Raw genomic sequence first — 26,265 nt, 5'->3', positions numbered from 1 at the left:
TCCCCGCGCCTCCGAGCCACCCCGGCGAGGCCTGCGACTGGCCACCCGGCTCTCCGGTCGCACTAGAGGGACCGGGAGGGAGTCGGGGCGGCGCACGTGACCGCTGGGTCCTCCGCCAGCCTCGCCAGGCCGCGCACGCCCAAGCCCCACGTGCCCAGCCCGCCCCGCGGCCCGAGCGGCTCCAACCCCCGCCCTCCGCCGGCGCCGCGCGGCTCACCCGCCTCCGCTAGGGAACGCCAACCCGGGTCGCGGCGGACACCGCGGCACGAATGCGCCTGCGCCCCCGGCCCGGCGGCGCGCCAACCCCGCCCACAACTGTGCGCCGAGCGCCCTCTGCCGGCCGCGCGCGGGACTCGGGGTCTGTTTCGAAGGGCACCCAACACTCCATACCTAGCGGGTGCTCCTTCCCTGATCCGACCCCACCCAGTTGAAAAAGAAAGCTGTCCCACTTTACCTTAGACGCCCACTCTTCCTTCTGGCTGTTGCTACCTCGGATATAAGCCCTGAAGGCAGGCTCTCCCCCATACTCCTGAATATGGATTATTGCTAAAATATTAGGGGTGTTCCAGACCTGTGGGAAGGCTTTCTGGAGGATTTTTCCTAAACCACTCGTGTTGATGACAGGAATTATATTTGGATGGGAATCTGCGTTTTGAGTCCTTTCATCAAATGACAATCCCATAACACCTGTCAAAAGAATAAATATGACAGTAATAGGCATGCTTCCTTTCAGACCCGTCTATAATTATAATTGAGGAAAAGAATACAGAATTTAAACTCAGAGCTACTGCCAGTATCATTCTTTGAAAATGAAATAATGCTGTTTTATTAAATAGGCTCTCCCTGCTCTCTAATGTTTAAAGCTAGAGTGCTTCTCTGAATTGATTTAAATACAAGTTTTATATCCTGAAAGAAATAAAGATGAGTCTTTATCTTAAGACTGTTCAGTGATGCTACTGATCTTCTCTCAGCTCATGTCTAAAAGGGAGTTAGGTTGTTAGTGGATAATATTGCTTCTGTTCACGTCTCTCTTCTCGGGGGCTTTTAAAACCTATTTGTAATGAAAAGGCTGATTTCCTTACAGACAGACTCCATGTGTAGCTGATTTCAAAGGACTACTTTTTATTATTTTTTCTCTTTCTTTCTTTTTTTTTTTTTTTTTAAGGAAACATTGCTCCTTGGAGGTACCTGGGAACCTATTTTTCTTCTTGTAGGATAAGAGAATCAGGAATATTTCTTAACAAGTGTTTTTTAGGGTTTTCTTTCTTTTGTTTTTTCGTAACTCCCTTAGAGTTTTGATTGGGTTTTTCCCCCTCTTCACCTAACTAGCCTTCCTTCAAATCAGGCGGGGGTTTCTCCCCTGAAATATTCAGATAATTACCTCAACCCTTCCATTTATTTTCAATATGTAGACTTGGACCAAATATATCTGAAAGATACGATTGTACCCTCATAAATCAGCCCTCTTATTTACACACACATAGGCAGGGGCATCTCATAAGTGCAGATCCGATCAATAAATCATAAGCTTTTAAGGCCCTTATTAGGAACAGTCTGCAGTATCACCATCCATTCCTGTTTTCAGCCTTAGGACCACTTAATATTTTGAAGAAATTTCAGTTTGTTCTCTGGCCCCATCTCCCTTTTGTTCCTAGATCGCTGTGTTCCTGCGTCAGAAACATTGTTCCAATACCTAGATCTCATAAAATATTCAAGATGCAAGCTGTTCACTTTACCTCAGAAAGGCTCTACCTTCAGAATTACTTGTGCCTCTTCTGTCCTGACAAACACACGGGATTTTACCTTTCACAAAAATTCCTTATAAACATCCCCACACCAAGACAGAAAATAATCCGAAGTCGAATAGGCTTGGATCACAGGCTCCAACTTTCTTCCAAGTCATGATGGAAACCTAGGTTTTTTTGACAATTGGATTATAATGCTTTGAACTTGACAGCAACCTTAGGTTTTTTACAGCTTCAGTAGTAAAACTAAAGAATTCTTACCAGTCTCAAGATTCATTAAAATGACACCAAGCCCATAAACTAATGAAAACCCAACCATTCTTACCATGTCATTTTCCTTTACACTGAAATTTTAGCAAATGAACACTCTCATGTCAGACAGTGCACGATATTTACAGAAAAACAGAATTGAAAGACTTTTTAGTTGAGCAGTTTATCACCCAAGAATTGACTGTCCAGGGTACATGTCCCCACAGAGGAGTTTATCAACTTTCCTAAGAAATACATCACCACATTCTCTTGATTCCTGACATTATGTCATTTAAACTGACAACTTCGGATTTGTAACCAGTATTTGTAGGAAAAGATACAACTAGTCCTGGTACTTCTTCCAGTTTAAACCTGTTTTTAGGTTTCAAAGAGAAATGATACATTTGCATTCTCTGGTTAAATCAGGTTATTGTCTCAAAGGTGAACCATGTAAATAATTCAAATTAATTCATCACTGTACAATAGATTTAACAAGCATAGTAAACACTTTAAAGAAAACACTTAGGACCCTCGGTCTGCCCTTGCTCTCAATCCCCATTATCTCAAATTTCTCTGTGAGCAGAATGAGTGGTACCACGTTGTTCTCTTCTATTCAAAATATGCAAAGTTACTATTTACTAGTTTGTAATTTGCATGTCTCAAATCCTGCCAGAACACAGGATGAGGGGCATGGGGTGACTGGTGAATGTGCCAAAAGGGGACACCAGGGCAAAGATGGAAAACCCAATGAGCAGATCTTCTCCGCCCCAGGGTGTTGCAAAACATAACCCTCACTGACTACTGAAGATTTGTTTTTAAAACAACGAAAATATTAGGTATAAAAGCTTATTTGAAATCTCAGACATGTGTCTTTTCTTCTTTAATTGCTGGATTGAAGAAGGGGATGAGCAAGGATTTCAAGGTTTTTATAAAAAGAAGTACAAGAGAGAAAAGGGTACAATTGTGACTATTTACAACATACACTTGGAGAGTAATTTATGGCCTGGGTTTTAGCCTCCCTGGACCTCTGTCTCGTGTTACTTTCTGCAGCTCCATAAATCTAAACTTGGTGACTGGTATGTATCATTCTGTATTTCTTGTTGTGTTCTGTAGTAATATATTTACAGTGGCCACACGTGGGATCACATTGATGATCAGATGTATGTCGTCTCTGAATCTGTCTCCACTTTTTCATCTCTTGAAAATATGTTCACTGTCTCGTGATTTCAGATTATAAATAACAGGCACACACGTACATGCAATTTTTTTGTATAAATCACATTTGGAATGGAATTTTTCCCATAAAAAGTAGAAGTGCATGCTGGATGTGTATATGGCCATATTAACAAAGGAGTGAACATAGTTAGGAACATTTTCCTTTTTTGCATTTTGATGGCATTTGACTAAAGATCCACTTTGAAATTACCTTACAGGTAATTTCATAAGGTGTAATTCTGTTTCCACTAATTACATCTGCGGCGTCTTAAGATGGCCACAGATAAGAATTAAATGCCGCAGTTAATAGAAATGGAGACTGTGAGAAATAATCAACTTTGTTAAACAGGATTATTTGGAGGAAGAGGAAAGACAGAGAGACGTAGAAGGGAAGGTGGGACCGGACTGAGAAAACAGGAGGAGGGTGAAGCATGAGAAAAGGTGGAAGGGAGTTATCCTTTTGGTGCGCTCCCGAAGAGAAAGGCCTGATAAAGTGAAGCAGCCCAGAAAAAAAGGGCATCATTAGTTGAGGAAAACCATTATTCATTTTGGCCAGGAAATAGAGTGTTCTGGTCAATCAAATGTGTAGCTAATAGGTACCTTCCACTTCAGCAAATATCTGTTGACACTCTGCCATGCGCAAAACTCCACGCGAAGCTGGAATCATAGCAGAGGCCTCCAAACTCCCCGCTCCTCCCCGCCCCGCTCCGTCTTGTCCTTCTCTACTTTTTCTTGGAGGCAGATCTGATCTTGTTACTGTCCTGCTTTAGTCCCCTCGATGGCCCCTCAGTGTTCTCTGAATAGATGTGCCAAACTCCTCACCACGTCTTACAAGACCCTGCAGAACCTCCTAGGCTTGCCTTCATGTCCCTGGCTCCCTGCTGCAGCCACAGTGGCCTTTCTGACCCTTGAATGCACCATGTTCCTTCCACCCTGCTCCTCCATTAGATCCCAAATCACAGGTCTCTTTGTCACCTTCCCGGTGCTCAACTCCCACTCAACACCGGGGCCGACAATCCTGTCCCCACAAATGGTAGCCTGTACCTTTCTCCATGGCACACGTCACCATTGATAATTATGTAGACCTTAGTTTGGATTCCCTCAGAAGAAGACTCTGAAGCAAGGATTTGAGAGCAAGTAATTTATTTGGAGGGTGATCTTAGAAAACGTCCAGCAAAGGAAGTGAGCCAGAGTAGGGAAGGCAACCCAGAAAAAGAATATTGCCCAGCAAGTTACCACCTTGGACAACTGAGCTTGATCCTGCTGGGGGGCCAGTGTGGAACACCACCTCAGTTATCCCACCGGAGGGGCGTGGGAGCTGGGGTATTTATACAGCAGCTCCTGTTAGGTACTGGTTGAATGATGCTCTCAGGGGCGCTAACCCCCTGCTACTATTTCTGGCCTGCCAGGCTCGAGGGCAAAGAGATACAGATGCAGATACAGATGCAGATGCTGGCAGTTGGAAGTCAGCCAAGCATCCGCCATGGTAAGGCTCAAGGAACTATGGGTGAGGCAGTGACAGTTCTTCTAGTTACATATACATTTACATATAATACATACATATATATGTATATTGTCGTCTCCACTAGAGCCCCCTGAGAGCAGGGACTGAGTGGCAGTGTCTCACCTGTGCCTCACTTCCTGTGGCCACCATTAAAGTCACTCCCCCTTACCAACAGCCTCAACTCCCTGGTTCCTCTCACTCTGTCACACTCACTCAGGATGAATCTACCATCCACCTTCTCCAACCTGCACCCAAGCAGATTAGTGTTGAGAGAAAATGACACAACAGAGCTGATGGGTTTTTCTCTAAATTTATGATCCAGACTCAAAGACATACAGGATGCTGGCTTGGAAGAAAATGACTGTTTCTCATAACTCCCACAGTCCACCTCCGCCCTCGTTCTCAGCCAATGACCTCACTGATGAGTTAGACACCATCAGTGGAGAGCGTCTCACCTCTTCTGCTTCTTTCCTGTTACACCGAGAAAGGTTTCCTTCTGTCTCTGAAAAACCAATCCCTCTGCTTGTTCTCTGGGTTCTACCCCCGCTGCCTTCCTAAAACCTTTGCTCCCGCAGTTATCCCCTCTCTCCTGCTTCATTAATCTCCTCTTCTCCCCCTTTCATCTTAAGCAACATACCAAAGTGCTCTAGGGGCCTCGCTACTCAAAATGGGATTCATAGACCAGCAGCCTTGGCCTCACTTGGGAGCTTGTTAGAAACGCAGACTCTCTCACCCCAGACCTGCAGAATCAGAATCTGCATTTTAACAAGGTCCCCAGGTAGCTCCTAGGCACATCAAAGTTTGAGAAGCACTGGGCTATTTCCCCACTCTCCATCATAGCCAGACTTTTATCCATTCATTCAACAAGTGTTCATAGAACACCTACAAGGTACCAAGCAGTCTTTTAGGTTCTGGGGATACAGAAGGAAAAAAAATTATAATTGTTGTGCATGTGTGGTGTCTTAGTGGCAGAGAACAACAAAGAAAGAAAGAAGACATGATCAGGTCATAAACAAGTGCCTTGTACTAATAATAAAATATGGTCATGTGATAGTCACTAGCCGGCTACTTTCAATTGCTCCAAAGAGGTGACACTTAAATTGAGATTTAAATAACAAGAAGCCATCATTAGAGTTGTCTACACAGGCTGTCTCTCTTCCTCACTCATTCGCCCATTCATCCTTCAGGGCATACAGTTGGTTTCCATCTTCATGCCACTGAAACTGCTCTTAATAAGGTTTTCAATGGCTTCCATGTTGTCATAAGCCAGCCTTTGGGTCAGCTGACCATACCCTCCTTCCTGAAGCATTGTAAAATTAAGTCAGTCACTGAATTAGACTTTTCCTTGCCATATATTGTTCAATGTTAGCTCTTGTTGGAAAAAAATTAAAGACTTTTCTGGGTAAGAGAAGAGAGAGCAGAGAAGATGAAAGGCGGGGGATAAATGAGATCAATTTTATTCAAGCACAAACGTGTAATTCCAAATCATTTTATTTTACGCTTTTTAAGAAGCCTTCATTACATCAGGTGTATCTGGAAGCGAGATAGATAACTGCTTTGATCCCGCTCACAAAGGAAAAAGCTAGCTCCACGTTCCTTCCAGACCTGCCTCCCTGAGCCCCGCATTAGCTCTCAGGGAACCTGGGCAGGCAGGAGAGCTGGCAGGGGTTATGAGGCTTCCCGAAGGACCACCAGTCTCAGCTCCAGTCTCAGTCCTGGAGGGCAGGTCGGTGCAGTGAGGGATGGGGGAGGTGGAGAGGAGGAAAATCATTTGCTGGAAACTACAGAACCTCACCCAGGAGATGGATGGAAGTTATTATTAGCCTGCTGATGTACGGAAAGACCTAATTCAGCATGGGGAATGTGGCTCAGGGATGTCAGTATATAGTATACCAAAGTGTGGGTTCATAAAAGTAGAGGACAGTCTGTGAACCACATTTACCACACGTGGATTATCAAAACTCTTGACCTAGGTATCTCTTTTAATTACCAAACGCTGTTAAGACCATCGGCACGCACAGGCCCCGTGTTGCTCTAGTGCCGGATGCTGAAGCTTGGTCCCGGGTCCACACCAGGGAGACAACCACAAACATCGATGCACACATGCGCCATCGTAGTCACTTGATGCCCCGACTTTGCGGCTCTCTGCCCCTCTGGATCCAAGCGCATCAGTACTCGGCTCTCTGGTTATGGGGATACAGCCAAAGGTAAAGAAAAGCTCAGAGACTAGGAGGTGTTTACAGCTCCACGCCCCTGCTCACCCCACTAGCAGAGGACAGTAGTAAAATCAAAAGAAGAATATTTTGTGACATGTGAAAATTATATAAAGTTCTTATTTCATTGTGTATAAGTAAAGATCTGTTGCAACTTCCCATTCATTTACGTGTTGTCTGTGGCTGCTTTTGTGCTACAATGGCAGAGTTGAGTAGTTGTGACAGAGACCACATGTCCCCCAAAGACTGAAATAATGACTCTCTGGCCCTTTACAAAAAAAGGTTTGCTGATCCCTGGCCTACAGAAAGGGGAGTGGATGTTTCAGCCTTGGATTCCAGGTTCTTTGTGATGGAGCCCTGTCCTTCCTTCACAGCATTATCTGTAGTGCTTTGTGGCACATTCCTCCCATAATGGCCATGGTAAATATCTTTTCGTTCCTCATTTAAATTTCATGCTGTCCGACCTCTGTGTTTTCTTCTTCTGGAAACCACACCCAATACTCTCAATTTGCTTTTATTTCAATTTTCCCCAACCTTCAAGCAGGCCTTTCTGAATCTCTCAGCTATAATTTATTTCTCCACCCTCTTTTTTGGCCATAATTCTTTCTGTACTGTCTCATGACACACTAGTTTCCTACTTTGCATTATAATTATTTATGCACATGTTTTATTCCCTCTCTAGACTATAAACTCCTTGAAGAATGCATTGGCTCATTACAAAATTAGCATTCTGAGAACCCTGATTTGCATCACACATAAGATCTCTTGTCTTCAACAAAAAGGAGTATACTTATGACACATATAATTGGCACTTATCACACAAATCAATGATAATGGGGAACAAGGGCAAGACGGTTAATTAAAACCCACAGCAAATTCCTCCAAAATTCATTTTTGCCTTCCCTACCATTTTCCCAATGTAGTATGCACTGGTTTGTGTTGAATTCCCTTTCTGCACACTTTGGAGTTGTGGAACTGCATTGGCACCATGCAGTTAGGGGATCAAAATGACCAGGAGTAAGTAATCTACCAACCAGCCTCCAGGAATGGAAAGTTTTGGGGCATTCTTTCCAATGAGGGTGATGAGCCTCTGAACTTTCCACCCCCAGGGCTCCAGAAAGATCTGAATTTGTGTATATGCCATTTGAAACTTAGACATGGAACAGCAATCTTTTAGCATGGCCCTGATACTCAAAAGAAGAGGTGAATTTAAAGTAAAAAATACATAAATGAAATCATCAGGTTCCCTGCACATATGTTTGATTAGGCAGGCCAAATATTCTATTGCAAACATTAATTCAACAAGAAATGATAAGGAAATAAAATAAATATGAAGAGTAATCCTGCTTGCCAAAGCAACATATGCGTTTGGGATGATTCTCTGCACCCATGACTAGTGTACGCAAATATTGTGTTAAACCTCTCCTCCTAATAGCCCCATTTCTCACATGCTCTTCAGAGGAAAAAATGTGATGCTAATTTAAGATGACTTATCCTGCTAAGCACATAAATAAAAAATAGTTCAGAATCCAGAACATGACAGAACTCCCCCTTCACGTCTAATTAAGTACTTTTAATTGGCAATTCAATTGGCAGACTGTATATTTCGGGCTGGAGAGAGGAAGGCAGACGAGACCCCTGGTAAGATACAAAAGAGGAGATGTGGGGCATGTACAATTGCTTTATCATATGTGATGCAGAAATGTGATGTTAGGCGTGGAAAAAGGCGACTATCTGTACATCTGGGAAGAAATTAGCAGTGAACAGGGCAAATGCTAGAGGGTCTGATCATGATTATAAAATGTCATTTAGAAAGATATTTACATTGTTAATTAAGCGATGAAGCTGATAACTGCTACTCTGTAAATTGTGCTAATTACCCCAGTGCCTTGGAAGGTTTTCTAATCAGCCAGATCAATAGGCTCCTGGTTTATGCTAATAATGCAGTGTCATCCTCCTCCTGAACTGCTTTGCTTACAGCAGTCTGAACCCAGTACAGCTTCCGCCCACTGCCCTGTGCTGGAGGCAGCCAGCATTCATCTGTCTGCCCACATCACAGTGCTGAGGCTGATGCCCACTCACCCCCAAGGCCCACAGCGAGGAAACAAGAATCCCGCCATGCACTGCGTCTCCATCAATTGTTCGGGAGAGAGGCCCGAGCCTTTGTGCTCCGAGAGATTTCTGTGTAGCCACAGCCCTGTTTTCTTCCCACAGTTAGAAAATCACATAGTCCTGAGAGACAAGGGCTAAGAAGTGAGACCTAGACTCAGGTCTCTGCTCTGCCGTTGACTCAGTGGATGACCTTGAAGCTGGACACGCCAATTGTTTTGATGAGCATGTGTGTAGACCAAGTAAGAGGGTCAATTCAGTTCAATTACTGGGTGGACTTTTAGGGGTTTTTTTTTTGTTTTGCTTTTCACTGAATTAAGTGATTGTCAGTATGAACAGACTGGTCTTTTGAGCCAGAAGAGGCAAACTGAATGTCTCCCAAGACACCATCAGCCTCTCTGGGGCCTCAGCATGACAATAAGGGATCTGAAATATGTGATAAACCCCGAAGACAGTCCACGTCAAGTGCTCTCATGTGTCCAGCTGGCTCTTGGTCAACCAGAAGGAATGGAGAGAGTACGCCTGAAGGAGACCCAGAAATAATTCATTTACCACTGCAGTCTATAGTTTCTATCTCCTTCCCCATCAAAGCTCAAACCAAAAGCATCAGCTGGTAGCCAAGTGGCCTGGTGTGAAGAATAAGTTGTTTGTTTCTCCTTCCTTGGTAGGTGTCCTAATGGACAGTCAAAATCCCACTTGGAGAGGAACAAGGTAAAAAGGAGAATTAGCAAAGGGCTTGGGTAACTCATGGATTGATAATCAGTCTCCAAGTAACTGAGAGTCGACTACACGTGAACTTTAAGTGTAGCCAAGGGAGGGCTTGGAGGTGGAAAGCCGAGGAGAGAGACACGCTGCGGCACAATTAGGGTTGGAAACAGCTGGGATCCATTTCTTCACTTGAGAAACTGAACTCCTTGTGTGCGCCTCTGCACGGGGCTCCAGAGCTTTCATCGCTAGCTCCCCAGCCCCCACGGGCAGAGCCTCTGAGTTCAAGGCCAGCTCCTGTGCTGGGCTTTGGGATGGGGCCAATTTGTTGAGTTGTTTCAGTGCTTTGATGTGTAAACTAATCATCCGTCATTGTACTCTAATTAAACCTAAGTGGTGCAATGGATTTGCTGTCATAGAGGCCAGGGCCCTTCCTGGATTGGGGGCACGAGGGACAGCGACTGTCCACTGAAGGCAGCCCTGCCCCATGAGAGCAGAAAGCAAGGAAATGCCAGCCATGAATAGGAAAAGACCTGGAAACCCTGTCTCGGTCCCGGAGGCTGGAGAAAACGTGACAAACCAGAAATGAGGGCGGGTCTATGAGTCTCTGATTTCCTGGGTGATGTCGCCCTCAGCATGAGTGTCTAGACATAACAAGCTCGGGTCAAGTGGGTAATCACAAGGTGACCTTACTGTTTGCCATGGTAACAGACCTCTCAGGGGGCCAGCTGGCCCTGGCATCATCAAAATGTAACCCAGTTTCATAATGTGACTGAGTGATTTCCACCTCTACACCCAAACCAGATGACCAAAATGTACAATGATGGCAGTTTCAGGACTCCTTAGAAAATGTTGATCCTCACAACTACTTACCCCCACCACCATATTTGCATTCTAACTTAAGAGAAGTGTTTCTAGAATTATGAAGGGGACAGTGGGTCCCCCTTAGGAAGAAGGACCAGAGGAAAGAGGGAGAAGATGGTGGTGGTTCAGTTGACATTGTGACATGTGTCCTGGGAGATAAAGTCACCTGGTCCCAGATCTGACTCTTCCTTCCCTGGCTAAGTGCATCACCAGAGGGCAGGAAAGGGGATATTTATGTCCCTCATTGCTCCAACCTTTTGTGAGAACTCCACAAGGATAATGCTGATTTATTTGTGCTGTTGGCTCAATGTAATTGATAAATCCCGTTCCATGGAGACAAGGTAATGGCATAATGAAAAAGCTCTTCTATTCTTCACCCATGTATTTATTCAGCAATTATTGATTGAGCATCTAGGTACGAGGCATGCTATAAGATCAAGGCTGTGCAAGATACAGAGGAAAAAACTCATGCTCTCAGAGGACAGATAAGAGACCACACACAATTCAACAATTGGAAGTAATTCAACAGTAAATGTACCTTGGAAAGAAAAAAAAATAGGTTAAGCATATCATATGGAACTGTGTGGACTCCTATAATAAAGCAGTATAGGAAAAGAAAACGCGGCAGACTGCTACGTCTCCAGTCCTCCTCACACCCCCACATCTGCTCTCTCCTTCTCTGGTAATAGAAATTTTAGCCTTCGGTGGTTACCTTTCCCAGACTCCCTGTAGCTAGATCTGGCCGTGTGACTAGGTCCCAAAAATGGGATCTGAATGGATGTGATGTGTGCTACTTCCACGGTGCACCTTTAAAAAGAAAGCAGCCTTCTTCTCTTTCCTCTTTGTCCCTTCCCACTGGCTAGAACACAGATGTGATGACCTTTAACTATGCAAATGAAGGCACCATACTAGGAATGACAGAGTGACTAGCTAGCAGGATCCTGGGTACCCCACACCACCAAGGCACCATCAGTTTGAACTGCTTCTACTCTTACTCTTACATGGAAGCAATACATTATCTTGTTTAAATCACTAATATATCGATTTGCCGTTTCAGGCATATCCCAACCAATGCAGTCCTCCCTCAGTGTCCACGGGAAATTGGCTCCAGGGCCCCTCCAAGGACACCAAAATCTGCAGATGCTCAAGTGTTTTAGTTGGCCCTTGATATCTGCAGGTTTCGCATCTGCAAATTCAACCAAGTAAGTGTAGGATCCGCAATGGGTTGAAATCGCGGATGTGGGACCTGAGGATGCAGAGGAGTGCAGAGGAGAGGAAAATCATCTTGAAAAATATTCAATTATTAAAAAAAAAAATTATCAAGCACCTATTATGTGCCAAGAACTGTTTGTCTCTGGGGATTCAAAGATAAATGAAGCAAAACCCCTGACCTCAAGAAGGAAACACACAAAACAGTGTGGAAATAGGAGTGATAGAAATAATCACAGGGTGTCATGAGTGAATGGGAAACGGACACCTATTTCAGCCTGAAGGGGTCAGGTATTTAACCTGGGCCTGGAAAAACCAGGTTGGACTTTAGTGGTAAATGGGAGGTGGGAAAGAGTGGAGGAAAGCCTGTTAGTAAGGGCTGCCTCCTGGCCTGGCTTGCATTAGTCCCCTTACCTGGAATTGCTGCGTGAGAGGATGTCCTTTCTCTCCAGGTCCTAACCATCCTTGCATGTGCGGTTTGAAGTCCCATCTTCTCTGGAAGACTCTGCTGAGCGTCCGTCGCTCTGACTCTGAAGGAATATCTCCGTGACACCGGCACTTACCTAGCAATGCAAGGCCATGTGTCAAGTATGTCTCCCTATTTAGATTAAACTCCTCGAGGCCTGGAATGATGTTTTATGAAGTTCTGTGCAACCCGCTCAGCACATGGCACAGAGCCTGGTATTGGGAGCCCAGAGCGACGCACTTTGGACTAAGGCCGACAGAGGTTCAACTCCAGCCCTTTCATTCACTGGCCATGTGGGACTTTGAGCAAGTGACGTATACCTTTGAGCTTTGCTTTCTTATTCCTCAGGAAAGCAGCAAGAATAGAACCTATCCAGAAGAACTGTTGTAACTACCGAATAAGATGTTTGTAAAAGTACCTAGCATGAAGATAATTTCTTTTTCTCTTTTAAATATTTGTTCAAAAAGATCCTTAACTCTGAGTGTCATATCGTTTATTATAAATTGCAATGCACAAGCACTCTGATCGTTCAAACTGACTACATGCTGAGGAGTTTGGAAGATTCCAGTAGATAGTGCTTAAATTCAACTGCTTTAAGTATCACGATCATCCCTGGTGCTAATCAGGGGAGGTGTGTGTTGAGTGTGTGAGAGGCAGATATGGGGAGTTTGCTGGTCATTTCTGGACCTCATTTACAAAGCTGGCTATTTATTAAGCTTTTAACACTTGCCAGATTGGACCTACAAAGCAAAGATTGTTGTCAACAACCCAAGCTGGGAAAATAGATACTCGAGGTCCTGAATGCCTCCTCGTAACATTTTGCAGAGAAAGGAGATAAGGCACAGTATTTGCAATTGCCTGGCCTTGAGTTTTTCATCGTTCCCACACACAGTCCCCATTCCTCCCCGCAAAAAGTCTATTCCTGTCCTTGTCTTTCCCATGTCAATAAATAGCCCCACCATCACCCAGTTACCAAAACCGGAAACCCAGGAGTCAGTCATCCTTGATTCTCCTTTCCCAGGAACACTCCACATCTGTCCTTCAGTAAGTCCTGTTGATTCTCTCCCCAGCCTATCTCTTGAATCCATCCTCTTCTCACCATCCCACCACAATCCAGTCCAAGCCACCACTGTCTGCTGCTTAGAGCCTTGTTACTCAAAGAACCGGTCTGAGGACCAGCAGCATGGGCATCACTCAGGAGCGTGTTAGAAATGCAGGGTCTCAGGCTCCACCCTGGACCCAGGGAATCAGAATCTGCATTTTAATAAGATCCCCAGGTGGTTCATTTGCACATTAAAGTTCAAGAAGCACCTAGAATAATGCAGGAGTCTGCTCACTGGTCTCCCTCTCGTTCTCTTGCCTAACTTTCACCCATTTTCTGGGACCAATTTGCCAATTCCCGTAACACTCAGTGTAATTTTTTTTACTCTACCCCTCCACATGGCGCAAGGTTGAGGTTCTAATTTCTTTTTTTTTTTTTTATTGGCACCTGGGCTAACAACTGTTGCCAATCTTCCTTTTTTTTTTAAAGATTGGCAACTGGGCTAACAACTATTGTCAATCTTTTTTTTTTCTTTTTTTCTGCTTTATCTCCCCAAACCCCCCCTGTACAGAGTTGTATATCTTAGTTGCAGATCCTTCTAGTTGTGGGATGTGGGACGCCACCTCTCCATGGCCTGACGAGCGGTGCCATGTCCGCGCCCAGGATGCGAACCCTGGGCCGCTGCAGCGGAGCGCGCGAACTTAACCACTCGGCCACAGAGCTGGCCCCGAGGTTCTAATTTCTTACAGATTCTTTTTTCCACAAGACAAAGACGAGATTTCTCGTTTCCTCCCTGAGCTGGTGAGGGAAGGTATTTTAGGCCATTTCATTGGGGAACTGGGACCCCTTTCAGGGTCCTACATTTATAAAGGCATTTCTATTAAGTCCTCATTTCAGGTAGGCCCAAAGCTTGTCCCCTGTCCCAGCTCAGGCATGAAAACTCCAGCATCTCCTCCATCCGGGTTTGTATTCTGGAACCTTCCATCAGCCCCATTCCCACCCCAAGCTGCCAGAGTCCATTGGGGATCTTCCTGCTCTGCCTTTAACTTCCCTCTTAGTCTCTGAGCCAAGATGATTTGACTTTCTATCAAATTCAGATATGTGGTTCAATTTAGTTTTGTTTCACCTTGCTTTTTAAATGAAAGACATTTCTATGTGTTAGTCAGGGGAAGGGTCCCTATTGGCCTCTTGCAGCCAGAGCCGTCTTTTTAAAACTTAGATCAGATCCTGCCACTCCCCTGTTTAAAACAGGTCAGTGGTTTCCCTTCACGTTTAGGACAAAATCCAAACCCTGAGTAGGCAGTCTGGTCCCTGCCTACTCAGCCCTTCAGCCATTCCTGCCCAGACACACAGCCATCCTTTCTGCATCTCCCACACCAAGGGCTTTCCAGCCTCTGGGCCTTTGCACTGCCTCTGGCCTTTGCCTGGAAGGCTCTGCCCACCTCTTCACAGGGCCGGTTCCTTCTGTCCTTCAGGTTCCAGTTCAGGAGGGAACAGTGAGGGAAGCCTCCACTCCCTCTGCCCACCACACTCAGGTGCCCTCCCATGTCACTCTGAGGGAGCTGCGTATCACAACCCATAATTATCTTGTCTATTTGCATAGTTACTTGTTTACTGTACATGATCCTCTAGAATGTCAATTCCATGAGGTCTCGGACCACGTGGGCCCCTCACAGGTGCTCATATTTGAGGAATGAAGTAGTTGAAAGAATCGTGGTCTAGGGGCTGGCCCCGTGGCCGAGTGGTTGAGTTCTCGCGCTCCGCTGCAGGCGGCCCAGTGTTTCGTTAGTTCGAATCCTGGGCGCGGACATGGTACTGCTCATCAGACCACGCTGAGGCAGCGTCCCACATGCCACAACGAAGAATACACAACTATGTACCGGGGGGCTTTGGGGAGAAAAAGGAAAAAAAAAAAAGAATCGTGGTCTAGAATTGCACTGTCTGATACGACAGCCAAGAGCCACGAAGGGCTTCTGAGCCCTTGAAACGTGGCTGGTCCAAACTGAGCAGTGTGCTCAGTGCCAATACACACTGGATTCCACAGACTTACGGTGAAAAAAAGAATGAAATCCCTCATTAAGAAATTTTTATATTGATTATAAATTGAAATGATAATATTTTGGATTATTGTGTTAAATGAAATATATTTAAAAAGTTAATTTCACCATAAAAATATGGCTACTAGAGAATTTTAAATGGCGTGTGGCTCATGTTGTATTTCTACGGGACATCGCTAGTCTAAGAGTGAAGGTCCTGGAACCGGAAGCGATGGCAGCCGTCATCTGAACTCCCATGTCAGCTCTGTTTGCTCTGGTTCCACTGGGTGACTGGGGAAGCCAAATGATTTGGGAAGCAATTCATTCAGCACTGAGCGACATCTGAGCTCATTCCTGACTGTGTTGAGGGATGGGCCAGCTCACCAGGGGGAAAAACAAACAGCTCCATCGGGCTTTGTTCTTAATGCTACTCCTAAGTGCTGACGACACCCCTGCTGGGTCCAGCCTCAGGGGAAACAGTGGGGAACTGATTGACAGCCATTAAGAAAATGGAATAGAACGTCTCAGATCAGACATCAAGGCAGAGTCTTTATCAAGCCAGCATCAGACCCTGTCAGCTCTCTAGCCAGGAGAAGTCTGCCTAGAGGACCTTCACAGCTTGTGATTATATGCCAGTCCCCTATCCTATTTAATATTCTGAGATTAGAATTGTAAAAAGACATTATTGTGTACTGCTTGCTATTCATTAGCTGTGTGGGCAAGTTAGTTAACCTCCACATCCCTGGTTTTCTTTATGTAACATAATGATACTAGTGGTCCCAGGCTCACAGAGCTGTTGTGAAGACGAGGTGAGCACCAAGCAATGCGCTTAGAACAGTGCCCTGCACACAGGATGTGTGCAGTGGAGCCGAGTTGCTGTTATTATTATTGCGATTTATGTTTAATAGGAAAACTTTTATACAAAGAACGTTTTCCTAAAGCCAAAATCTCAAGTGAAAGCCAAAAGATGTGCTCCTTATCACCCCACCAACCTAAGAGCCATTCCTGGAGACTGGCGATGGGCCCGTCCTGAAATATTTTGCCAAAAGGGATTCAGTCTGAGATTCTCTTGCCGCAATAGTGGTCATTTATCATTTTGGCTGTCAGGCGTGCATTTCTCTTCTTAATAGCACCCCAATTTTCTTTTGAGACCTAGAGCTTCCCTCACTTTCTGTGGATGATAATTCCTAGCACCTCTCCCTGTATAAGCCCAGCTCCTCTCTCTGTGCCAGGTACGAACCGGGACGAGCAGGTGACCTACGCTGCTCAGCTGGACAGATGTCCTCTTGACCACTTCACCCGAGGAAGAAGGAGCTGGTTCCAGGTTAGTTTCTGCGGCTGTTGCTAGAGCTCTAGAGGTGCAGCCTGCAGAGCACGTTTTCCTGTGGGCTGCCCGCCTCAACAATATTCTTCTAATCCTTTCCTTTCTGTGTAACTTAGTGAAAGTCAGTTTCTGTTGCTTGCAACCAAAAACCACACTGATAGAATCCTTATTCCTCCCTTTCTTTTCTCCCCTGCTCCCTGCTCCAGTCTTTCCTCCAAATGCCACCAGAACATAGAGTAGATCAGATGCACTTCTGTAGGCTTCTTCAGAGTTCAAGGGTAAGAGAACGTTCCATACTCCATTAACCAGCCTGAAATCAGAAGTCCTCTCACCTGCAACTGAGTATTATGACCAGAGAGACAGCAGCCTGGAGTGGAAAGTATGCTCTGGAGAGAGAGAGAGATCTGTATTCAAATCCTACCACTTCCCAGCTACGTGACCTTGTGCGATTTCTTAATTTCTTTAATGGGCAGTTTTCTCATATGTACACACACACACACACACATTCACATGATTGTGGGGCTGGTAAGTCTAAAACCTGTAGGGCAGGCTAGAAACTCAGGCAGGAGTTGATTCTGAAGTCTCGAGGCAGAATTTCTTCTCCAGGAAATCTCAGGTTTTGCTCTTCAGGCCTTCAGCTGACTACACGAGGCCCACCACATTAGCAAGGGTAATCTCTTTTATTTAAAAGTCAACCGATTATAGCTGCTACCTACATCTACAAAATCCTTTCAACACCTAGATTAGCGTTGGAGTAAACAACTAGGTACTACAGCCTAACCAAGTTGACACATTAAAAACTAACCATCACAGGGATCATAATACTACATCGTATCCTTGAGGATTAAACAAGATAAACACGTATAAGTACTCAGCACAGTGCCTGACATTTAGTAGATACTTCATAGACGGTAGACTCTATTATTAGAGGCAGGAAAGGACAATATCATCCATGCAATGTCCTGTGCACCAGGCTCTCTTATACTTTACAAATATTAACTTATTTAATTTAATCCCCTGACAACCGTAGGAGTTAGGTGGTATTATTTAAATGAGGAACTGGAGGTCCAGAGAGGTTAGGCACGTTGCCCAAGGTCATGTGGCTAGCAGGTGGTAAGCCAGGATGCATGCAACTGCCCCTCAGAATCAGGCTGCCCCTGAGTGGTCTCCTCAGCATGTGTTATTCAACTGCAGTTAAAATCCTGAAATGCAATGTGCCCTGCCTTGTCACTCTAAGTAAAACTCCACTCAATCTCACAAACACGGCCAGATTTAGCTGCCAATATGTTTTAGAAAAATATTTTAGGGTAGAATATCACACCCCTAGCACACTCCCCCTTCCACCAGCACCCCCTACTCACAATGACAAAAAGCCGCCACCTTTCCATCTAAGAAAGCTTGGCGAGATCCCCCCACACACAGAGAGTGGCTCCGTCTGCCCACTTCTGCCAGGAGCATCACACAATGAGTGAACCTTCCAAACAAAGAAATGTCAAGTCAGAAATAAAATCACTCGTTAATTGTGGTTTTTCTGGAATGGATGACTACGTAATATCCTAATCAAAAAGTTGGAATCACATTTGCATTTAGATAAAGGCTTGTTAGAAAAGAGACGAGAACAAAAGGAGGCTCTAAGACTCTGGGTGCTTCTCCCAAGGCCAGTCAATACTTATAAGCACAGGCAGCCAGCAAGTCTCAGGTTGCCAAATTTCGGTCAAGTCCAAGACTCTGGAGATTCTCCCTTGTGTCTGTCCACAAGGTCTCTCAGGAGCCCCCAAATTCTGCTCCCACTATGGCCATTCAGGGCATTCAAGCAGCCCCCCTTCCCAATTTGCAGTTAGCTGGAATCCTCTCTCATAATACGTGTTCTGTTGCTTTTCAAGAATGTGCTGGAAATTCAGCATTCAGTAAAATAGAGTGCCATATAAAGATGTTTAAAATCAAGGGCCAAGGAGTTCTTAACTGTGACTGTTTTTATTTGGGCAGGAGACAATTCCATGTGGCAGGTGTGGGACAGTCATACAGAGAAAGACATCCCCAGGTGCTGCTTCCCCCTGGAGTAAGGGAGACTTCACGCAGGCCATGGGCCACGCTTGGGGACAACTGTGGAACACAGACATCTTTTCTTTGTAGAGCTTCACATTTTCTGTGTCTTCTTCTTCCTCCCTGACATCAAGTGTTTTCTATCCTCTCCAGAAACTGTACTCTGGGAGCCCCAAGTCTAGACCCTGGGGTGTCTGGGTGGTCAAAGTGTTCCCCTACATGTCCATTCCAAAAGCCGCTCTCTACTTCCAAAGCAAGCGGCGGACGCTGATATTCCAGGCAGGCACGATCCCAGATCCTGAGGATTAATTTGGTGGTGCTTGAATGATACTGGTTACGCCCTGGGGTTTGGCTTCTCTCTTGTCTTTATCTGTCAATGTCAGTGTCAAATTAGGGAGAGAAATGAAATAGGACAAGCCAAGGGCAGCCTTTCTGGGAGTGATGCCAGGCTGGCCAGATGAGGCAACATGCCGGCAGGAGGTCACGACCAGGTCAGATGACAGAGAAAGAGGGGTGTGCAGGGACGAGGGCGGTGCTCTGAGTCCAGAGGACCGAGCTAAGGGCAGAGGTTGGGGAGGTAAATAGGAGTCAGTGTTCAGAAATCCAAACTGGGCAGGAAAGGTGTGGTCTGAACACAAGATCCAGGCCAGTCACAGAGAAAAACAGACCCAAAATGCAACCTCATCTCCTGGGCCTGGGGATAGAGAAGAAATGGGGCGCATGAATAGTTCCAGAGCACATTTCTCTGGTTCTAGTCTGTGTCAACTCCTTCAGAGCCACAAGGCCCCTGCAAAGACATTTCTATCCCACCTTCCAGTCATTTCCAGGAGTGCAGAGGGGTTCTCAAGTGGTGGTCTGTTGAATAAGCGCTATGGCAACCACAAGGCCCTAGTTTTTCCTCCCTGGGCTCCTTTCTGCGAGGCTCCGTGTTGGAATGTCCACTGCCCTCGCAGCAGCAAGCACACGCTTCCACACCACCTGTCTACCCCGGGCCAGGCATGCTGCCTCTGGCTGAATACATGCCACATGCCCAGATCACTGCACTGCTCGCCGTCTCTCTTGAGCCTGACTACTGCAGGCCACACCTGCAGTCTGCATCTCTCTGCCTGAGGGCTTTCTCACTTGGGGTGGGAGGGGGGCCCAGTCTCCACCCAGCAAGATGGATGGAGAATTAAGAGTTCTGCCAGCTACTTGAGCAGCTGCCCGCAACCAACGACTGAAGGGAGTTGGTGCACATGCCCCGCCTTCTTCATCCCCAGGACAAGATAACGTGAGTGCACGTTCTACGCCGGCCCCCAGAGTTCCTCAGGAGAATGAAGCTCCAGGTTTCCACAGTGGTAACTCAGTGCGTCTTTTATTGATTACTTTCCCTTCCCTGTCCCACTTCCCTACATCTCTACTGGCATTTTCTGGGATCTCCTCCCAAATAAACTCTTTGCACATAAATGTTTGACTCAGTGCCGCTGGGTGAGGCCATGCTAAGATGCTTTCTGTCCTACTGTTGACTCTTCACATGGCAACCCGGGCGGCCTTGGATAACGTCACTCAAAGCAGATCGCTGCCTCGTTCAAAACTTTCCAATGGCTTCCTATTACGTCTAGAATAAAGATGCAAGACCTTTCCTGTGGACTGTATCTCAGTTCATTCAGGCTGCTATAACACAATACCATAGACCGGGTGGTGCGTAAACAGCAAACATATCTTTCTCACAGTTCTGGCGGCTGGGAAGTCCAAGATCATTGGGCCAGTGGATTCTGTCTGGTAAGGGCTCACTTTCTGGTCAATAGATGGTGCCTTCCAGCTATAACCTCACATGGTGGGAGGGCAAGGGAGCTTTCCAGGCCTCCTTTATAAGGGCACTAATCCCACTCATGAGGGCTCCTCCCTCATGACCTAATCCCCTCCCAAACGCCCCTCCTCCAAGTACCATCATCACCTTGGGCTTCAGGTTTTCCCCATGTGAATTCAGGGGGACAGAAACATTCAATCTACAGCAGACTACAAGGCCCGGCGTGATCTGGCCCCTCACTCACTCTGTCCCTGCCACAATAGCCATCTTGCTGTTCCTCAGACACTCAGTTCTTTCTTGTCTTCTGTGTCCAGCATCTGCTTTCCCCTGGCTAGAGAACTCTGCACCCAGACCTCCATGTGTCTCACTCCTTATCAGTGTTATTCACTGTTAGCTCAGAAATCACCTCCTCCAAGAAGTCTTCTCTGACTACCCAATTTCAAGTAGCTCTACCCACACCCTCTAGTCATTCTTCACAATACTGCTGACTACCTAAAGCTCTCTTGGGTATGTGTTTGCTTACTTGTTAATTTTGTGCCTCCTGATCTGACCTCAGCACTTAGAACATTGCCCCACACTTAGTAGGCACTTGATAAATATTTGTGGAATGAGGAATGATCCATTCAAGAGAAGAAGAGGAACTGAATTAACACAATGGAAGTAGTGGTATAAGGAGGAGGCTTTTGGAAAAATGTTTAAGAGGAGGAATCAATGGTATTAGATGACCAATTAGATGGGAAAGTGAAGGAAAGGAAGGAGGAGTCCAGGGTGATGCCAGGCTTGGGAGCTTGCAGGGATGGTGATGACATTCACCCTGACAATGAGTACAGGAAAGAGGAAGGCATGGTGGGAAAGAGGATGAGTTCATGTGGACATGTTGAGTGTGACGACGTCCAAATGGAAACATCCAGCAAAAGGTTAAAAACATGAGCCTGGAAGGGCCAGCCCAGTGGTGCAGCGGTTAAGTTCGCACGTTCCGTTTTGGCAGCCTGGGGTTCGCCAGTTCGGATCCCGGGTGCGGACCTATTCACCACTTGGCGTGCCATGCTCTGGCAGGTGTCTCATGTATAAAGTAGAGGAAGATGGGCACAGATGTTAGCTCAGGGCCAGTCTTCCTCAGCAGAAAGAGGAGGATTGGTGGCAGATGTTAGCTCAGGGCTAATCTTCCTCAAAAAAAAAAAACAAAAACCACATGAGTCTGGAACGTCAGAGAGGGGTGGAAACTAAAGATTTGGAACCAGAAGGAATTAGCAATGTGCAATTGAAACTATGGAAGAAGATGACATCACTCAAGGAAAACATTAGAGGGAGGGTTGGAAATCCAAATGCTTCTGGGGACCAGGAAGATAATTTAGATGAGTGAAGTAGCTCAGATCAAAGCCATAAAGAGTGGTGGTTACTACAGTGAGAACTAAAGATAATATGCCCTATGTCTAAAGACATTCAAATTAAACATTATTGAAACACTGTGGGGGCCAAGCAAAATGTCTTGTGTGGGCCACTAATTTGAGATCCCTAATGTAGAATGAGAGGATGGGTTTTCCTGTGTCACAAGACCTTGAGAATACCAACATTTAAGGGTCAGGAACAGAACAAAGAGTCTGCAAATGAGCCTGAGGAGCAGCAACAAGAGAAGTGGGAGGAAACCCAGGAGAAAGTCATGGTGCAGAAGTTACAGAATAAGAATCAACATTATCAAATGCTGCAGACAGGTCAAGTGGAGGAGAACTCAAAGGGTCACTGGATTTAGCCAGTGGAAGTTCACTGATGGCCTGATCAGGGGTAACTTCAATAGGAAGGAGGGCAGTGGGCAGAAGTCAGACACAGTTCAATGAGATATTGATGGAAAATGAGGATAAGGCAACAGTGAGAGAGTAGACCATCCTTTCAAGAAGTTCATCAGTGAAGGAAAGAAGATAAAGAGGACCCAGTAATTTCACTCCTGGATGTGCAAAAGGAATGAGTGCTTATGTGCATAAAAAAGTATAGAAAAGTATTTATAGTAGCTTTATTAATAATAGCTAGAAACTGGAAATTACCCAAATGTCCAACAACTGTAGAACAGATCAATAAATTGTGGTTCATTCATGCAAAGGAGTATGATACAAGAATGAAAAAGAACAAATGATCGCTACATGCAACACATGGATAAACCCCACAGATAGCACGTTGAGTGAAAGAAGATAGACACAAAAGAGTGCATACTGAATTGTTTTGTTATATGAAGTTCAAGAACAGGCAAAACTCATCTATGGTGGTAGAGGTTAAAATGATGGTTGCCTTTCTCAGAACAGAACTGATGAGGGGCACACAGAACTCAGCCAGGGAGCCAGAAATATTCTGTATCTTGACGTGGATGGTGGTTATATGGGCATATACTTACATAAAAATGCATCAAGTTGTACACTTAAGATGAATATACACATAAGATGTTTGTAAATTATACCTCAATTTAAAAAGTGAGAAAAAAGAGAAAGAAGACAATAGAGTGACAAGGAGACTGGGATTTTCTCCCAGAACCAGCTCAGTTCCCACTTTAGGCCTAATATATATCAGAGTTGCTGTGGACATTTTGGCAAAGAAGAAAAAGCTGAAACTAAAAAAACCTATCACAATTATTTATTAATTACAAAGGGACAATGGTGATTTTATAGTAAAGAAAAACCAAAAACCCAAAGCTAATATCACCAGTACTGGAACAAGCCAACATCGTGTGCCCACTGATAGGATGCACTAAGAAGGACACAATATGACTGCAGTGACATTTCTGCCAAAAATGTGTAACTTGAATCTAATCACGAGAAAACACCAGACAAGCACAAATTTAGGTGCATTATACCACAAAACTGGCCTTTAATCTTTAAAATGGTCGAGGTGAAAAGCACAAAGAAAGGATGAGGAATTATTACAGATTAAAGAGACATGATCATTTAATGCATTACGTAATCCTGAAATGGATTATAGACCTGGAAAAATATCTGTAAAGAACTTTATTGTGATAATTGGAAAAAATTTGAATATAAATTGTTGATTAGATAACACTCTTGTATCAATGCAAAATTTCTTGATGTTGGTAACTCCTGTGGTTACGTGGTTGTTCTTAGGAAACATAGGTTGAAGCATCTAGGAGTAAAAGGGACATGATGTCTCCAACCTACTTTTTAATGTTTTAGGAAAAACTGCAGAGAGAGAAAACAAATGGGGCAAAATGTGGAACGATGGTGAATCTGAGTGATGGTTATGTGGGAATTCATTGTACTATTCTTGCAACATTTCTGTAAGTTTGAGATTATATCAAAACAAAAAGTTGTCCAGAAAATCTAAAGCAAAGCATGACAATATAATAAACAAAGAACATTCTGGCTATATAACTTTTTTTAAATAACAGGGGTGTGGAGTATCTATCTCTTCCTCCATACCTTTGCCATGGAAGCAGAGGACCAAGGCCAGTTTTGTGAGAGACTAAGGGAAGGGAACCCCATTTCCACCCAGGGTAGCACACCCTTCCGGCTTGACTCAGGAAATGAGAGCGGTGCACTTGTCCCAGCATATCTGGACAAACGAGCAGAACACAGCAGACAGCTAAAGGACCATGATGCCAACTTTGGGGATTTCCTGGTTAACCTAATATGACATTACAGAATTAGCTTCAGTAATAATAGTCAAAAAAAACCCAAAAAACAAAAACCCTGAAACAATGGACTAGCTTGAGACTAAGCTGTGTTCATCCCGGAGTGACAACGTATCAGAGCAGTTAAGGTCACAAGCCTTGGAGTTTGTGCTGGGTGTAAACCCTGACCCCGCCACTTGCCAGATGGGTGGCCTTGGGAAAGTCCACTTGATCTCTATGGGCTTCAATTTATTTTCTTATTTATTTGCTTATCTATTTTTTTGTGTGGAAGATTGGCCCTGAGCTAACATCTATTGCCAATCTTCCTCTTTTTGCTTGAGCAAGCACCTGTGGCAATCTTCCTCTATTTTTTATGTGGGCCGCCATCACAGCACGGGTTGATAAGTGGTGTGTATGTCCGCAACCGGGATCCAAACCTGCGAACCCTGGGCTGCCAAAGCAGAGCATGCAAACTTCACCACTATGCCACTTGGCCTTAAACCAAGGCTTTCAATAGTACCTACCTCATAGGGCTGTTGTGAGAAATACACAAGATAATGAATGTCAGGTACTCAGTACTGTGCCTGGCATATAGAAAGTGCTTAATGAATGGAAACGAAAATGTAAAAAATAATAAAATAATCCTAGGAGTCAGATGTGTTCAGAAAACTCATTAGGGGCTGAAGGGTTTCCTGGGAATAACTTATCATAACCTCTATTGAATATTTATGCCATGCCTGGTACATGGAATACTTGATCTCATTTAATTTTCACAACCACCCAATAAGATAAGTACTATTTCCACTTTACAGATGAGAAAATAAGACCTAGACTGGTTAAGCTGCTTGCTAAAAGTCAACTCAGCTAACAAGAGTTGAATCCACCATAGAGAGTTAAAGCAAGTCACTTTGGCTCGAAGCCAAAGAGGTGGAGGGGGACTGTGAGCAGCCGAGTCTCTGAGGTGTCCTTCAGCTGGTACCTGGAAGGTCCCACCCCTTTGGATGGGGATCCCGTGAGTTCCAGGATCAAGGGGGCTGCAATGGCTTTTGAAGGAAGCCAACGAAAGCTATTGCCCAAGATATCCCAGCCTGGGTTCTAAAGCTTAGACCACAACCAGTGACAACTCAGAAATGGGTCTGGCTGCTGCAGGAAACAGCACCTTGGCAGAGATATAACAGGGCTCAACACTGGGCACTGGCAGCCTCAGCGTCAGTGCTGGCGGGCACCAGCAGCCATGCATCTTCTGTTGGTATCAGCAGGAAACACTTCGTGAGTAGCTGGGGTCTTAGAGGAGGAATATGGAGTTGGGATGGAGAGATGGGACAAGAGGACCAGACCCAGGGACACATATCAACATCACTGCCAGGGACTACCATCACAATGGGAGACGAATCAACCAGAGTTTGGACTTCCCCAGGGGAGGAGGAAGCAGAGAAAGAAGAATATTACTGCTTGGTAAGAGGATGCATTTTTTATGCCTTGGCTAAAGAGGCTGGAAGATTGATTATGGCTTGCGTTTCAGAGAATTCTGACTCTCACATTATACAAGCCAGACTGTAGGCAATATCTAGACAGTTCACTTTCTTGTTTCTTATATTAGTGAAAGGTCTGGGGTTTGTTTGTCTAGTAACAGCTTTCATGTAGATCTTTGCAAACAGCCTTGAATGAGAAATGTCCTTATGTGTTTGGGAACATACCAGACCCGGAAGGGACTTTCTTAGGATAAGACTCACCCACCCAACTTCAAATGCACGGACTCCTCCCATTTCCTCAAACATGGAAACTCTGCCTGTGCAGGCAGCATTTCCACTCTTTTGTATGTTTTCTGCTGGTTGGTTGGTTTATTGGTTTTTGAGACAGTGATATAATGAAGAATATTAGTCAGGAATGAGGCACAGGTCCAAGTGGGCCTTGGGACCTTCAGTTATTAATTTTTCTGGGCTTTAATTTACCTATCTGTAAAAAAAAAAAAAGGCACCTGAAATATATGCCTGAGAAGGCCCAATCCAACTCTGAAATTCTAGATCTGTGCCTCTACATCAGATCTCTCTGGGGACCTAAGATCTTACTTAGCCTCACACAGATTCTTGGGTCTCTGTCACTCGCATCCACTTTTTAAATTCTCCCGTAAACTTTATACAC

General features: G+C 45.0%; 1 protein-coding gene across 3 annotated transcripts in view; it reads right to left on the bottom strand.

The window, feature by feature from the left end:
- LYRM9 (LYR motif containing 9) overlaps nucleotides 1-26,265 on the bottom strand; it is a 59,429-nt gene that overhangs the window by 16,966 nt on the left and 16,198 nt on the right. Inside the window, exon 2 of one of the 3 annotated variants that reach the window (XM_070482723.1) lies at nucleotides 12,228-12,376. The exons of 1 other annotated variant lie outside the window; for it this stretch is intronic. In XM_070482723.1, coding sequence (XP_070338824.1) covers nucleotides 12,228-12,376 — 149 coding nt within the window. Of the gene's footprint in view, nucleotides 1-217; nucleotides 332-12,227; nucleotides 12,377-26,265 lie in introns of those variants that run through there. One more of the 3 variants, XM_014862123.3, reaches the window with a different exon arrangement.

This window comes from Equus asinus, chromosome 13 (assembly GCF_041296235.1).
Source record: "Equus asinus isolate D_3611 breed Donkey chromosome 13, EquAss-T2T_v2, whole genome shotgun sequence".
Lineage (NCBI taxonomy): Eukaryota > Metazoa > Chordata > Mammalia > Perissodactyla > Equidae > Equus > Equus asinus.
Note: the sequence above shows the minus strand (reverse complement) of the source record. Positions and strands in the feature narration are given on the sequence as shown.